The sequence below is a fragment of the Abrus precatorius genome, unplaced genomic scaffold (genome assembly GCF_003935025.1).
Source record: "Abrus precatorius isolate BTA unplaced genomic scaffold, Abrus_2018 Scaffold10, whole genome shotgun sequence".
NCBI classification, from domain to species: Eukaryota; Viridiplantae; Streptophyta; class Magnoliopsida; order Fabales; family Fabaceae; genus Abrus; species Abrus precatorius.
Genome location: NW_020874292.1, coordinates 1,564,567 through 1,581,320, shown reverse-complemented (window position 1 = coordinate 1,581,320; position 16,754 = coordinate 1,564,567). Strand labels below are relative to the sequence as shown.

The following is a 16,754-nucleotide window of genomic DNA, read 5'->3' as shown; positions in this document are numbered from 1 at the left end:
AAATTCAGTTTTTTTTTTAAGGCTAATTTTCCATTAAACTTTATTTAAAAAAAAAACCATATAATTTGGATGTAATTTTAAACGTGGTATTATTTTAAAAGAATTTAAACTTTTTAGTTAATTTCCAATTGTTCTTTTAACAAAAAAATCAGAATATATTTTACGAAGATTGACATAAGTCTGAGACTAATATTATTAGAACACTACGAAGAGTGATTTTCTTCACGAGGATACTAGGGGCTATGAATTTAGTCTTCTTTAAACGAAATCTAAGATTGTAATTTGTAAACAGATTATTAAGATAATTTTGTCGTGTAAATGAATCTACTAAACTCAAATAAAGTTATTAAGGATAATATAGTTTATAAATTATAAATACTCATGATATGAGGGGACAAAAAACTTTGTTTTAATACTAACAACTTTTAAAAGAGAAAGAAAATAATCAAATTTTTAAATATTTAGTTTTTTTAACAAACTAATCACAATAAATATATTGACTAATATATTCAGAATATTATCTTGTGAGGATTTTTCATCTAAATTATATACACAGTTATTATCTATGGGTTAGAATGGTCCAATTTGAAATAAAATTACTAAGATTTAATTCGGAGAAGCACAGGGAATAACAAAATAAAAGATAATACACGTAAAGAAAATTTATACGAGTTGGGTTAGGATTGAGTCCAAAATTTTTCCCGTGTCTTAGTAGACAATATTGGAAGTATTTTTTTATCGATAATTTCAAAAAGGCAAAATTTACGTGTAGTTGTTTAATTTTGTTGTCAATTTCTAATAAGATTATAGCTACGTTGTTAACAATATAGATCATCACATGTCTATGTTACTACAGTGAAATTTTAATTTTAATTAAAAATAAAATAAAAAACCTATAAAATTACACCTAAATTTATTATTTTGAGAACAATGTATATATTGCTCGTAACATTTCAAGAAACAGTTTTTATGATATTTTTTAAAGGAAAAAAAAATAAAGAAATGTTACCTATTTAAATAATTTGAGCTAAAACCTTCTCATAAAATTTTATAAGCTAAAATAAAAAGATACCTCATTTATAAAAATACACGAAGAATTATATTCCAAATATATTGCTACTTGTTAGTTTTCGTAAAAATATGTAAGTATTAATTCCTAAAAATGAATATTTCTCTTATAATCCACATAAATTTAAAATTCTATACATTCATAAGATATAAAAAAATATAGTTTATATGAATTTAATTAAAATATATTATTAACGTGTAGATTCTTATAAATAAAATTACGAACTCTACTGTTGGTCCTTTAATTTGGACTTTGAAGACTCAAGTTCGAATCCTAGCAAGACAATTTTATACCAATAAAACTTAGACAAAAAAATTTAGATTCTTAAATTGCCATTTAGTTATAGTTTGTCATAATATTAAAGTAATTTATAATTAGTTGTTGGAGTAAATTTTTTTTATACTTTAAAATTAAATTTTATTGTTACTTTAAAAAGCTATATTAGTAATATATCAATTTTACAGTTAAAAAACACCAACAATATAAATGTTTTATACATTAACATTTGATTTTGAACTTAGAAATAAATTGAATCAAATTGAAATTCTTCGAGACTGCAAATTTCTTTTATCATGTCATCAGTTCAGATATTGACATAAAATTGAAAGATTTATTTTATAATAATAATTTTTAAAAATGCATATCTAAAATAAATTTATTAATTATTAATTAAAAATTTTAATATATGAAAATTAAACCATTTTATATAATATTTAGAAGGACTAAATTTAAAATAAAACTTCAAAATATCTACAAAAAAGTGTCGTAACAATACGACAAGATAATAGTAAAAAAATAAATTGATTTAACAACAAAAACAGCAACGAGATACGATCAAATATTTGATAATGACCTAAAAAAATATGTTGATAAACCATAACAACTAGGAAACTTAACACGAATAAGTTTTTTTTATATTAACTAGAGTGTTTCTCTTCAAATTTGTCTTATTTTATATATTATTTTTTAAAAGTGATGTATGCCATTTTTAAAATTTATTATTTTAAATTAAATACGCATATTATTCCTAATGTTACATGTTTTTGTTTGAATTGTATGTTGAATAAGTAATCATTTAATCGAAAAAATTAACAAAACTTGACACAATTAGAAAATAATTAAGATTGTTAAATAAATTAATACTAGTTAAATTATTGACCGTGTGTACAGACTATAATTTTTTTTTTTTGCAAAATATTATATCACTTTAGTGTTCTTTTCTTCACAAAAGGGAATAATCTCTAAAAAAAATAGGATGTTTAAATGAATTATAAATAATTGATTGTATTTATTCTTTTTTTTTATGATAATAGTAATATTTCAATATAGATGGTACCATTTAAAAAGTTTCAAATCATTTAAAAAGATTTGACTGATTATTTATTTAATGAACAAAGATTAAAAAGGGAAAAGCAAACTAATTGTGTAAATTACCTGCATATCCCTCTATTAGACGAAAAATAAGGTATAATTAAAACTAAAGCTTCATACTTGTGTATGTGACAAAATATACAATGGACACGCAATATTCATGTCATACAAAGCATATGAAACTAACTGAAGGTGTATCTGTTAGGTGGAGAACCCATGGAAAGACCATTAGATAGAGGAAAAGATTCAAATCTAATGGGAGAGTGCCATGTATGCCCTCAGGCAGTGCGTTTGTCTTGGGTCAAGAAAAATCATAGACCGTTCATAAAATTTTAATTTATGGATTGCGGAAAAGAAGGGCAGAAAAGGACATTTACAAAATGAATAAAAAACACAAGGTTCAAAGAATGCCAGGGACAGGGATGGAAATTTATTCGGGAGGTGCAGCGAAGGAAACGTCATAGCCGAAGAAAAAGAGAGAGAAAAATAAATAATCCACATTTATTTTCACATTAATGCTAATATCCTAATTCGATTTGTAAATAGCATTTAGGAGAAGAGGCTGTTGTTCATACGTTTCATCCTCAGTATCCCAAACTAACAGAAATTTTATACCTTCTTTCTCTCGCGTTCTCTCTCACACCACATCGCACTCCTCACCCGCACTTGGCACAAACAAAACCCTATTTTCTATTCCCACACACACTCTCTGTCTCTTCTTCTATTTCAATCAACGCCATTTCGCTCTCTACAAATTCACACTTCGCTATTGCTCTCTCCCGCACTCTTTCTTCTTCCACCTCAAAACGCATTCGCGTTAATTGCCAATACCGCTTCTACGTTCGGGCGGTTATTGAAACGGTTGCGTTTTCGTCTCATCAATCACTCCCTCGCTTTTAAGTCTAGGGTTAGTTTCTCCCCTTTCTTTCTTTCGCTTTCTAATTTCCCGAATTTCCCCCTCTCTGTAACCCTAGTATCCTGAGGAGTTTTTCCACGTGCGTATTTACTAGGGTTTCTTTTTTCTCAACGCATTTTTTAGGAGTTCCACACTGCCCTATAGGGCTCTTTTTTATTTTTATTTTGGGGGTTTTCTTGGATTGTTGGTGCTCAACTGTTTGATTTTTAGAGTTCTTTCATTGTCGCTGTAGCCGTACTTTTTGGTGTGCGATCGATTCCTCTTCAAATTTTTTGCCCCGCAGCGATGGTGGCTCTCTGAGTTTTCGAGGTTTTATGCGAATCCATTTTTCTAATTGAAGATGGAGGCGTAGAGAAGCTTTTGCTTCACGGCATTGTCTCGTGTTTCAAGTCACGGGGCTTTTGTTTTGGCCTCCGTTGTTTTGGCGCGTTGCTTGATTGGGGAATAGGGGAAACAGTGTCTGTTTGTGGTTTGTTGAAGCCTGTTTCAGTTAAGCGTTGTTGGAGCAGTTACGGCTTTGAATCTGTGATTAATTTTGTGGAGTAACCGCTTAGGAACGTTGAAGTTATTATCTTTTTTACGTAGAAGGGCAGCAAATATCGGGGGTTGTAGCTTCTGTGAAGATAAACTGCTGTTACTTAACTGCTGGAGAATACTGACTTGTGGATTAATCTAATTTCTTGGTGGAATTGCTCCAATTTTCATTTGGTACGCTTTTCTTTCTAGGCAGGTCATCCTTGATTAGTTTTGGTATCTAAAAGAAAGAAAGATGAGGGTGACTTAGTGTCAGTACTCAGTAGTTTCTTATTCAAGTGCAATAGTATTGTTCGTCGGGGAAGGGGTGGTGAAGAAGGTGCACGGGTTTTTTTGTAGTTAAATCTGATCATGTTCAGTGTTCGTTATGGAAAAAAGTGAACCTGCATTAGTTCCACAATGGTTGAGAAGTGCTGGAAGCGTTGCCGGGGCTGGCACTTCAGCCCACCATTTTGCAACTCCATCTATTCACACGGGTATTTTCAATGGCCTGGCTTCTGAATTGCTTACAAATTTTAATGCCATAGTTTAATCAATTCAGATATTTTTTACATACAATAAAATGTAATTTTTTTGGGTGCATCAATATATGTCAGAAACGTGTTTTTTTAATTCATAATTTTATAATAAGGTTATATCATAAAATGGGGGAAAATAATTGAAAGTTAACAACTACTATCATTGCTGTGTAGATTCTTCTTATGCTGCTCATAACACAAGGAATAGATCTTCTAAGACCACTAGTGATTTTGATAGCCCTCGTTCTGTGTTTCTTGAACGGACATTTTCTTCAAATTCTCGAAGGAGTATCAACGGTTCTGCCAAGCATGCCTATAGTAGTTTTAACAGAAGTCACCGTGATAAGGATCGTGATAGAGAGAAAGATAGATCAAGTTTTGGAGACTACTGGGATCGTGACTGTTCTGAACCATTAGCTGACCTCTTTCCTGGAAGGGTAGAGAGAGATGCTTTGCGGCGATCTCATTCAATGGTTTCCAGAAAACAAAATGAGCTTTTGACCCACAGAGTTGCTGTAGATAGAAAATCTGGTGGCAACAGCAACCATAACAGCACTAATGACTTGCTTTCTGGGGGTAGTATTGGTAGTAGCATTCAGAAAGCTGTTTTTGATAAGGATTTTCCATCCCTTGGAGCTGAGGAGAGGCAGGGAATAACTGAAATAGGGAGAGTTTCATCGCCTGGTTTGGGTGCTACTGCTAGTCAAACTCTACCTGTTGGCAGTTCAGCTTTGATTGGTGGGGAGGGGTGGACATCTGCACTAGCAGAGGTGCCTACTATAATTGGAAGCAGTAGTACTGGATCTCTAGCAGCGCAACAAACTGTTACTCCAACTTCTGGCTCTGTAAGTACATCATCTGGTCTTAACATGGCTGAAGCTTTGGCACAGACTCCATCTCGAGCTCGTTCTACTCCTCAGGTAGTTGAGATAGTTTTATGTCACCATCTACATTATAATTATAATGATTTTATTGATTTTCATGACCAGTTAATAAGGTCTTAATCAATTGCAGGTGTCTGTCAAAACCCAAAGGCTTGAGGAACTTGCTATTAAGCAGTCAAGGCAGTTGATTCCAGTAACGCCATCAATGCCTAAGACCCTGGTAAGAAAATTGCCTTGTGAAATATTGTTTAATCAGTTATGTACTGCAAAATTTGCTCTGATTTAGATATTTTCTATCTTTTTGATTTCTTATTTTGATTTCTTTATTTTGATGTTGCACTTATCCTTGGCCCATTCCTTGCTCTTATGATGGGGTGTTATTTAGAACTGAAAAGCGGGTTTGAAGTTGAGAATTTGTAATAGGTACTAGGAATATTGAAGTTGTTAACAACTTGGACTTGCAAGGATGGGGATTTTGAAATAGGCATCATAAGTATTGAATTTGATAACTGCCTGGAATAAAGTAGGGGTAGGGGATCTCAGGAAAGCATTAGAGTTAGGAAGAGAGAAATACCAAAGAATTGGCCAGCAGTGAAGTTCCTGTCTAATTTTCTTGTGTTGTATTTTTATCACTTCATGATCACCAAAATTGGTCATCAATTAGTGCATCATTACAAATACAAATTAATTGCAATCTTATGTTGCTTTATTGTTTTTATTCTAATATTATTGCAAACTGATTTTCTATAATAGTTTTTACCCTTTTTCTCTATGTAATTTGTGTTTTTTACTTTCATTCTGATTTTCTCTCTTTGAAATTTATATTTGTACAAGAAACAAAAGTATTGTCCTATTAATATGGTGTACTAAACTTATTTTTCGTACTTTGTACAACTGATTGGATGTAAGTATAGATCAAACAAAATCTCTTTTCCATGTCTATCTTCCTAGTGAATGTTGCTTGTGTTTATTTTTACTGTGTGTAATGCATGTAGGAAATACAAATATCCTCTTGATATGGTTCAAAAGTTTGTCCTTTTTCTTTGATTACTTCTTACCCAATGCACAAATTAATACTAGAGAGTGATGTATATGGAAGCTACAAGTTGTTAATTAGTTATTAACCTCCCTTAGCTGTCCTTCCTTTCTATAAGGGGAACATGGACAGCGTTCCTGGCATGTCTTCTATTTTTCAAATTTCTTTGTGATTCAAATTGTAGAGATTCATTGACCAAGTAAATGATTTTGAGAATCATGAAGCAGGTCACTCATTTCATCAGATAGTTTCTTGTTGAGAATCTTGCATGCTCATTGTGCATTAATTAATATATGAACAACTAGTTAATTTTTTAAAGCTATACGGTTTCATCTGTTTTGCACATTACATTATGTGATTGTGTAGCATTAGTTTTTTTAACATGCTCACGCTGGCTCCTGCAGCATTGGTGGCTGTGAAGCTGGTTTATGGATGTTTGTCTTTTCTCTTATAAAATTCTCTTTGAAAGACAATTTATTTATTTTTGTGAAATGTACATGTTTCATTGTAATCTTTCAATGATATAAAAATTGATTCTGATGGTATCCTGGTCTGCATCAGTTATATATGAAAATCAGTGGAGGATGTTTGGTTTGAATTATGTAAAATTGGATAAATGTTTCTTACGTTTTATTCATACATCAGAAATATTAAAAATTACTATATTCTGGGATTTTGTATTCATCTGTCTTGTACTTGATAAATGATAAATTTGTTTCTCAAGCTTTTGCAATTCTCTGATAGTTTTCTGGTCAGGTTAATAATTCTTCTGAGAAATCAAAGCCCAAGACAGTAGTCAGAAATGCTGAGATGAATATGGCTGCCAAGAATGTGCCACAGCAACCCGCTGCATTGCACATTGCTAATCACTCTGTTCGTGGTGGAAATGCCAAAGGTGATGCTCCAAAGATATCTGGGAAATTTACTGATCTTAAATCGGTGGTGTGGGAAAATGGTGTTTCCCCTACTTCCAAGGATACTTCAAATCAAACAAATTATTCTAGTAGCAGACCTGGAAATCCTCTTGCTGTTGCTTCAGCAGTTGCTTCTACACCTTTGAGGAACCCTAACAATCTCAAATCTCCCACAGAGCGGAAGCCTGTTTCTTTGGATTCGAAATTAGGTCCCACCATGGATAAGAAACCTTCTATTTCTCAAGTGCAGAGCCGGAATGATTTCTTCAATCTCATCAAGAAGAAAACTCTGATGAACTCCTCAGCTCTTCCAGGTTCTAGCCCGGTGCTTTCATCTCTCACGATGGATAAATCTAGTGAAGTGAATAGAGAAGCCGTTGACCCTCCTGCAAATCCTCAAGATCTTGGAAATGGTTCTGAAGTGACTAGCAATGGTGATACCCATGTAGATCATGACAGACTTCCTGCTGATGAAGAGAAAGAGGCAATTCCTGATGAGGAAGAGGCTGCATTCCTTCGTTCTCTTGGCTGGGAGGAGGATTCTGGTGAGGATGAAGGCCTTACTGAAGAGGAGATCAATGCCTTTTACCAGGAGGTGAGCATCTATCACCCTGATTTAATTTTCAATGAGATTGCTATGAATCAAAATTTTCTTAGGTTTTCTTATGCATCTATCACCCTGTTTTATGGCATTCTAACCTTTTAAGTTAGGAGCCTCGCTTCATGGAATGGAATGGGTCCAAAACTGCCCTATCTGTCGACCTTAATAGATTTGTAATATATAAGACCAATTTGCATGCTTGAATGAGACGTTTTAAAGCAACTTGTTGTGAGTGACTTGGCTGAGTAAATATTATTTAGGTATCAATATAATTTGGCCAAAAGGGTTTGCTTATTCTTTGTTGACTTTGGTTTTGTAGTGCATGAAATTGGGCACGACCACATTAAAGCTATGTCAGGGCATGCAACCAAAGTTGTCCAAGTTTTTTGCCACTAACTTGCATGGAGCTTCTGCTGAATTGAGTTCTGACTCCAGATCTGAAGCTTAATGTTCGGTTATATGAAGGATAGATCCAAGTTCCATTTTTTGATGGCAGATGGCTAGTAACATTCTTCCCTTTCGTTTTTAAAGAAGGCTGATGATTTGGGAGTGAAAGAAGTGGGTGGGTTTTGATCGGAACCCTGCATTTTGCAAATATTGCAATAAGTTACAGGTGCCTCGATCCTGCCTGCTTAACAGGGGATATTTTTTTTTTTCCTTTCTTTTTCTTTTGGGTTAAAAGTTATAGGTTGGGTAGGGGTAGGGTAGGGCTATTTTGTCTGCAGTGGAAGGTGCTGGGCAATTGCATCTTTTGGGGTATTTTGATCCGTTTTTCTTTCAAGAGGGTTTGATTCTACATGATAAAGTTTATGATGTTTTTGGTCAATTTTACGAAAAAAAAAAAGGAAATTAAAAGCTTCTAATTTTAGAGCATAATGGTATGATTCTTTGATCCGTATACTTTCCAGTGGTCGTTCAGCCGTTAACTGGGATTCGTTGGAGACATAAAATTGAAGGTTTTCTTTTATAGAACAAGAAATCTTATTGTATCGAAAATATACTCCAATAACTCTTTAATTAATTAAAATTATTTAATGGTGTATTTAACCATTTTTAATTAATAGTTTTAGTGCATTGGCTGGAACCGTTGCTGAAATTAGTTGTGTATTGCATGTATAATAGATGCTTTTATTATATAAATAAATTAAAGGGACCAGGCGTTTTAAAATTAAGAATTTGTGCAGATAACATATCTTGGGGTACTTTAAATTTAAGTTTGCATTATTTAATATTATAACTTAAAATATATTTGTAATTTGATGTAGTGTACTAAGATTTAAATTCTAACATTAAAATAAAAATTAACTGGAAATTAATTAAAATTTAATTAATTTTAAAAGAAATAAAATTATAAATTAAAACAAATTGAACAATGAAGAAAGTAATGCCATGTCAGAACCAAGAGGCGGAAGGATGAGGTGACTTTAAACATTATAAACTCGTGAGAGTTTAATTCACATAAAAATAATATTTTAAAAAATTATAATAATAAAATTAAAATTATACTTAAATAGTGAAAAAGTAATCAGTAATCTAATTATAAATGTAGTGTTTCACAGTTTGTAATAAAGAAAAAAAAAGTAATGATTTAATGCTAAATAATGTCATTTTGATGAGAAAATGTTTTTCTCTTTATTTTGTTGAATTTATCTGAATTTACTTTAAAAACGGATTTATACGCAGTTTAACATAATTTTTTTTATTTAAGATTGTAAACTCACACAAATTTTCGAGTTAAAATGTGAGTTTAATAACTATGCTTCAAGGTGTCATGTAACGTTTTTATAACACCTCTTAAATTATTATTTTAGTTCTCATTAATTTATGTATATATATATATATATATATATATATTAATAGTAATATTATTTAAATTACTAGCCTATTTTAAAAGTTGAAGTGTAATTTGATTTATCTTATGATGTTTTTTACAAGTGATTATTACAAATTTTATTCAAGTTAGTCATATATATATATATATATATATATTATTAACTATATTTTAAATTTGTTGCATTTATTATACACATAACGATGAAAAAAAAAACTATAAATCAGCTGTTCTTTGATTTTGACTCTTCTTGAATAAAATCAATGAAAAGGCAATGCATGCATATGTCCTCTTAACATGAAAATATTTGTTTCACACTTTTCTTGGTCCAGTCATTTTTATTTAGTGACAATGGCCACCAACCTAAATCCAATCTCAGCAACTATATATGTCAACTTCAGTATTTATTACTATCGACTATAATGAAACAAAATTTTAATTTTTACCGGTGATTAGAAACTTTTAAAAGGAATATAATACTGTTTACGATAAAAAATAACAGTTTGTAAACAACAATTTGGGGACTGAAATTAGGTCTACTTTGAGTTCTTTTAAGTATGTTGTTAATGTAACGGTAAAATTGGCATTATAAAGTGGAGGATTTAAACAGGAATAGTAAGCAATAATTACATGAACATGATTAAATATAGAGGTTTTACATAGAGCGTGTAAAACAAGTACTGAATTGCAGAAACAAATAATAACAGACAAGCAAAGTGAACTGAAATTAAAGTATAGAAACGTAAATGTGCAGAAATGTAACGTACGACTCCTCACAACAGTGAATAGCTCCCATCGTGAGTCTCCTTGTAACTAGTGTCTGACGCGGTGTAGGGTTTCAATGTGCAGAGATTTTTAGATGCAGTGTCAGGGTGCAAAAAATCATCATCTGAAAAATGAAATTCTGAGATTTTTATAGGCAAGCAGATCACCACCGTTCGCCTTCTTTTGCAGGCACTTTCTTAGTAACTGTCTTTGTGCGTGCTTACTTTCAAAACTGCTGCTGCCTATTATCCATGTTTGCTTATGATCGTACTGACAGTTGAGACTCTTTCTATAACTGTTGTCGCCCACGATCTTTCTTCATGTTATTGAACCTTCGTCTGGTAGTAACTGCTGGTAACTGTTGGCAGCTGCTCTTAAATGTTACAATATCTTTTGAGTCCTACCAGGACTTTTTATTTTCTCTCTTTCGAGTAATTTCTGAAAAAAATCTTGGAAGCTCATTAAATATTATGGCCTTAGAATATTTTCCTATTGACTTCTCTTTTAGACTAATTCTGGGGTTTGAAAGCTTATTTTGGCCTCATGGACTTCGAATACTTTCTCTGATCATTCCTGTTTTTTTTAAACAATTCTGGAGAGAATATGAAACTCAACCAGATTTATGAACTTAGAATATTTTACGCTTCCTAGTTTTCAAGCAGTTCTAAAGAAGATTTGGAGCTCTGTCAGCCTACCAACCATAAAGTTTAATACATTTTGCAATCATTCAAAATACTTTTATGACAACTTTACCTAATGCATAACGTTATGTCCATATGAATTTATCAACTAATTGTTGAGTCAAAATACTGAACACAATAAATTGTTATATACAAGATTCAAACATAACAATAAGAAAAATGTTAACAAGTGTCCTAAAGGATAAATGTATTCTTTAAGGAATTAAAAATAAAAAAAAGCTTTAATTAAAAATATTATTAACATAATTTTTAATACATCTCAATGCTATTTTCAATAAAAAATTTATACTTTTGATTCCTTGAAGAGAATTTTTAAAACATTAATTATCAAAATCTGAACAATAATAGGAACATTTCACCTGAAAAAACAAAGAATAACATGATAACTAAAATTTAAAAAGACAATATTAAGTAAGACAAACGTAAACAAAAAAAAATTATACGAGTGATTATAAATTAAATAGTCAATCATTTCTCGTAAAAATTCACTCTTGTAAATAATGCTGACTTTTGATGGGAGGATAACAAAAATCCTTTTCAACTAGTGATTAATCAACTAGTTGTAATATTGGAACATTGTTTGAAAGATTCATTTAGGTTTTTAGAGAATGATTAACTCGTTAATTTTTAAAATATAGACCAATTCCCTATATTTTAGTGACTAAAATAACTATTTACTATTTTCTTAATATTAAACATCTATTTTGAAGCTGAGTTTTAGAGTATTCTCTTAGGTTTGTAACTTGTCATCTAGAAAAATATTAAATTAATTTAAATTAAATATGATTTTAAGAAAGTTTTATCTTTCATTTTGAATATTAATGATAATTATACTTTATTTACTTTTATTAGTGATATTAGAAATTTATTAAAATATTTTTTTATTAGATTTAGTCATATTTTAAGAGAAGTTAATAAGTACGTTGATAGTCTTATAAAAATAAAGTTAAAAAATTATGTATATATCTCTTATTTTAAAATTTTCACTTTCTTTTACTTTTTTTTGAGTTTAGATTCTTTGAAGACTTTCATAATATTTGTTTAAGTTCCTTTATGTTTTTAAACTCTTAGTCCAGTTAACTAATAAAAAATAAAATAAAATAAAATACAGAGGATTGGTCATTTGAATTTTGAAAGAAAGTAATTTTAATATATTTAAATGTTATTCATGGTTTTGATGCTTACATTAATTACTGATTAGTCTTGTACAACCACGAAATCTATTAGTCCAAGAAATGATCTTTGAATTGATAAATCAGCTGAAACTATTTCAATAAAACCGATTTTTTTTTCCTTCAAAATGCTAGATTTTTTAAGCTAAGGTCGTAACCTCAAACCCACCCACCCCCCTACTTCTTCTCATCATTCTTAATTATAAATGGCAAAATTCTGAATTAGATCCATCTATAAACCGGTCTTTGAATAGGTAAATCAGTTGAAACTAGTGATCCATCTACCTCTCCAACTAATCCGATTTTTTTCAAAAATTTTTCAAAATGCTAAAATTTTAAGCTAAGATTTAAAAATCACACGCAAAAATGGATTCTCTACAGTGACTTTATCACTCCATGAGATTCTAACCCTTCAATATATGTTATTAATATGATATAATTTATTTTAAATAAGAGGTTTACATGAATAAAGGACAAAATTAACACAACTGATGGTGTCCAATTATTTTTTATACTTGAGAGAAACCGGATCCAACCTCACCCTTTACTTGCCATAAAGTGTTTCGTTCTCTAATTGGTTGTTCTTAATAATATATGACATAATTTAATTAATATATTTGCGATAATTAACAATCATAAGAAATAAAGGAAAGGCCGAAAATAATAAAATAGAATTGAAAATTTTATCTGTGGTTAGATTAACGATAGACAATAAAAGGGGAAACGTTATTAATAATATCCCTGCCTATCATTCCTGTTGTAACTCTGAAGCCTTTCGAAGTTTAGATATGAGTTAAAAAAATATACCTTGGGGTGACGAATTATCCATATTATTTTAAAAACAAATATTGATTCTCTGCGCAGCACGTGAAATATTATTGGCGAATATCATCGTTTTTAACTTAGTTGCCGGCGTGCATGAATAATCAATATTCAATCCCAGCATAGATTTAGTACTAGATAAATATCCAGCGTGGGATAAATTAAGAAATTGAGCATTCTATTTCCACTTAGTTGTCGCATCTAGTTTTATTCTTTACTTCTTTTTTATTTTTGCACTTGATACAGAGCACTTACGCATTATTTTCCCTTTATTCTTTCGCTTCATTTAAGGCGAGCTCCAACGTACTGACGTCACTGTAAAGTATCTGCGTACATACCAAGAATTGCCACTGCATCTCAAAAATGGTTGAATTACAACCAGTCAAGAAACAACGAATGCTGGTTCTGCAGGTGGGATTCAAAATGAAAACGAGTTTTTGAGGAATTCGTGCTTACAAAACTATGATCAAGAAAGAACGTGAAGTCTAATTTTATTGAAATGTCAAGACATATTGCATTAAGCAGAACCCGTCTGAACATGAGTTCCACAAAACAGTGATGACCAGTGTCCATCCGGCCACTTTATATTTGGAGGTTGCAACTGCACTAGCCCTTCCACAGTGAACTCCATAATCACACCGGCTATCAAAAAGCCATGGAAATGTCGTATCAGAGTTATCAGTCACGCCAGGTACAATGCCAATTTTCTACAACACAGAACCTAATGGCTATTAACATGGAAACTTCCGCCCGCTTGTCATGGGCAATTGACTCAAGCTGTGCATGCAGGGCTTCCATAGCCCCCGTTTAACAGAAGTTTATTTATCTATTTATTTTGCTCGGACTCTCGGCCTTTTATGTAATTTTTCAAAGAAGACGACTTACGAGTATAAATGAAGGACGGAGAATTGTGTCTGGGAATCTCTGTCAAGTCCTACCTTAGCTGCTCACAGTGAAAATGCTATTTACACAAACTTTCATACATAACTTATCTGAATTCTCCATTTAGAGTTTTTCTGGTCAAACCTAGATGTCGTCAACAGAATTATTCCCAGTTAGAACCATAAAGAAATTCCTTTCCTCTATGCTGTAAGTTCAAAATATTAAGAGGGGATGGGGGAGGACATTATAGATACCAACACCAAGCGACTACAATTCAGGTAACAGATCTTGATCAACTATATGAAACAAGATATTATGAATCTACCCGGAGGCTCAAGATTGTTAGCACAATTTACATTTACTGATTTACATGAAGTCAGCCATTTCCCGTCACATAAAATAAACAAGATGATACATGGGTGGACATAACCTGGCATAATTTGAATCTTCAAGTTATATCTTCGTGTGCCTTATTCAGGATGAGAAGTCCAATATACAAGTCCACTGTATGCAAATTTGAATTAGAATACAAGTAAAGAACATGAAAATAAAATTGGGGTCATCCATGCTACAAAGAGAAGCCAACACCAAACAAGAACGCAGTAATATCTAAACTATTTTCAAGATTGAAACAAACAGAAGTATTGATACTTTTCAAGCTTATAACTTTTAGGAGATGGAAAAGGGAGAGTGACACGATTATGCTCTCAAATTTCAATTTCAGAGAAGGATCTTGACATAAGGTAAATTTTGTTGCACTTTCAAGCTGTTTTTGGAAAATTTTATTTACAGTCAGGACTTCAGAAATCATTATCATAATGGTTTCATGTTATCCTGAATATACAATTGAAATAAAAATTACGTACATATTTCTGAAGAAATCTGATAGCTGTTTGAATGACATTTTGAAACAGCTTTCTAAATATCCACTTCCATGAGGATTTATTAAACATTCTCAGTTTTTTATGGTTTTCAACACATAATTTCTTCCATTACAAAAAGAAGGTATGCTTGCATCACAACTGGAAGCAACAAAAAGTTCTCAGACAGTAAAGATCTTATGTGATTATCAGCTATCAAGAGAAGCATGAGAGATGAATAGAGCATAGATGAATCATTAAATGTTCAAGCAGCATTTACCTGATCAAGACAAAAACACACTGCAAAACACCTGCAACACCTGTCCAAACTGAAGGAGCTGATTTATCAATTGAATCTTGGATCAGTAGACCTGCTGAACCAGCTAAGGAAACAAAGGATACAACATATGCAATGAAGAGCCACAGCTTCAGTCTGTCAATAAGAGGAAGTGGTTAAAAATAAATTCTCAAGACAACAAATACAAAGTTACTCTTATTGCTTAAGGCTTTAAGGTGAGGGGAACAACAAATAATACAACTACCAAAAGTTATTTTGTCTAGTTAACTTGATGCAACATGCATCAATAACCAAGACATACTTCATTTCTATCCCTTCTTGCATAATCGCATTCCTCTATCAGGGTCATGGGACACTGAGGTGCTTAATTTATTTATACACACGTCTTTTATCTATAGTAACATGATTAATATATCTCTCCTTACTGGAACTTCAAATTGGGTGTGTATAAGGTGGCATAAGATTTTGTTTTTCTATTCTCATTGATAGCAGTTTGGAGAAAGGATAACAGTAACAGACATTCATTACCATTAACATCATTTAATTAGTGATCCATGTCTTAGGAGAAAAACAGCACCTTTGAAGTAATGAACATAGCAAATAAAAACATAGATGACCAGGTAAATAATTCAGTAGCATTCAAAGACCAAATGTGTAACTACTCAATTGTTCTTCAAACTTAGTGGATTGGACGAAACATATTCACACGTCAACATTCTTTACACAATTGTTCTAAACTTCTAAATATTACTTGAGACCTCAACCAGTGTGTTGGGGAAACATAAATTCACTACAAAAGATGTTGTTCACAGAGACAAAATAGACAACATGTTGAACAAACCCAGCATCTGCGAATGACCTAAATTCCTAACTTCTAAGCTCACGACTCATGTAAAATAAACTAATTCAAAATACAGGCATATTCACTACTCACACTCCTTAACCGCGTTGAACCAAAAGAAAACCTAAGCTTTACGAGGCATTAACGCGATGAATCGTCAATACATAATTCTTCTACCAAATTCCAAGTCAAACGATATCGCCAACCAAGCAAACCCTCGCGGTGGTTGATTATGTTGACTACGCTTAAGAACTTCGGTAATCGAATGGTTAATTTGAATTTGAAATTGGTTAAAACAAGATAACAGAAAAATGCAAGTAATCAAGTACCTCCACTCGCCTTCGTCGTAGGGAGAATAATCAATGTCTTCTTTTCTAACGCAATTGAACATCAAAGCCGCAAGAGATGCAAAAATTCCTTTAAGAAAGACAATCAAAAGCATAATCGATTAATAGAAACCCTAAAACCAAAAGAGAGAGAGAGACGAGATAAGAAATTTACCAGGGAGGTAGTGGAGGAAGGCAACGGTAACGGAGCTACAGACGACGGCGTCAAGCCAGATCCACCAGCCGGCGCCAAAGACGGCGCCTGCGACGCCGGGGCCGAAAATTGCCCATAACTCCATTAAGTCCATTGTGTATTTTCGTGTGTAACCCTCAAACCAAACCAAACACCACAGTTAACTTATTCTCGCGGCACAGCTCATACCAACAATCTCACCTATCCTTTTACTCTACAT

The 16,754-nt window shown here is 32.0% G+C and overlaps 2 protein-coding genes across 5 annotated transcripts; one reads left to right on the top strand and one right to left on the bottom strand.

Moving 5' to 3' along the window:
- Positions 1–2,943: 2,943 nt before the first annotated feature.
- LOC113869906 lies at positions 2,944–8,862 on the top strand. 3 transcript variants are annotated; one of them, XM_027506444.1, is made up of 6 exons: positions 2,944–3,347; positions 3,589–4,366; positions 4,583–5,328; positions 5,423–5,512; positions 7,085–7,837; positions 8,163–8,862. In XM_027506444.1, exons 2-6 carry the CDS (start codon positions 4,258–4,260, stop codon positions 8,289–8,291), a joined length of 1,827 nt encoding a protein of 608 aa, XP_027362245.1. In that variant the 5' UTR covers positions 2,944–3,347; positions 3,589–4,257; the 3' UTR covers positions 8,292–8,862. The 3 variants fall into 3 exon arrangements, with proteins under 3 accessions (XP_027362245.1, XP_027362236.1, XP_027362229.1); XM_027506435.1 differs by having other exon boundaries at positions 2,944–4,366; XM_027506428.1 differs by having other exon boundaries at positions 2,944–4,366; positions 7,073–7,837; positions 8,163–8,702.
- A 4,658-nt stretch (positions 8,863–13,520) lies between these two features.
- LOC113869929 (transmembrane protein 50 homolog) lies at positions 13,521–16,742 on the bottom strand. Of its 2 annotated transcripts, XM_027506480.1 has the most exons (5): positions 16,517–16,742; positions 16,345–16,432; positions 15,157–15,309; positions 14,447–14,520; positions 13,521–14,160 (listed from the first exon to the last, which is right to left on the bottom strand). In XM_027506480.1, the coding sequence occupies exons 1-4, from the start codon at positions 16,647–16,649 to the stop codon at positions 14,487–14,489; spliced, it is 408 nt and encodes a 135-aa protein (XP_027362281.1). In that variant the 5' UTR covers positions 16,650–16,742; the 3' UTR covers positions 13,521–14,160; positions 14,447–14,486. The 2 variants fall into 2 exon arrangements, with proteins under 2 accessions (XP_027362281.1, XP_027362272.1); XM_027506471.1 differs by having other exon boundaries at positions 13,605–14,520.
- Between the last annotated feature and the right edge of the window lie 12 nt (positions 16,743–16,754).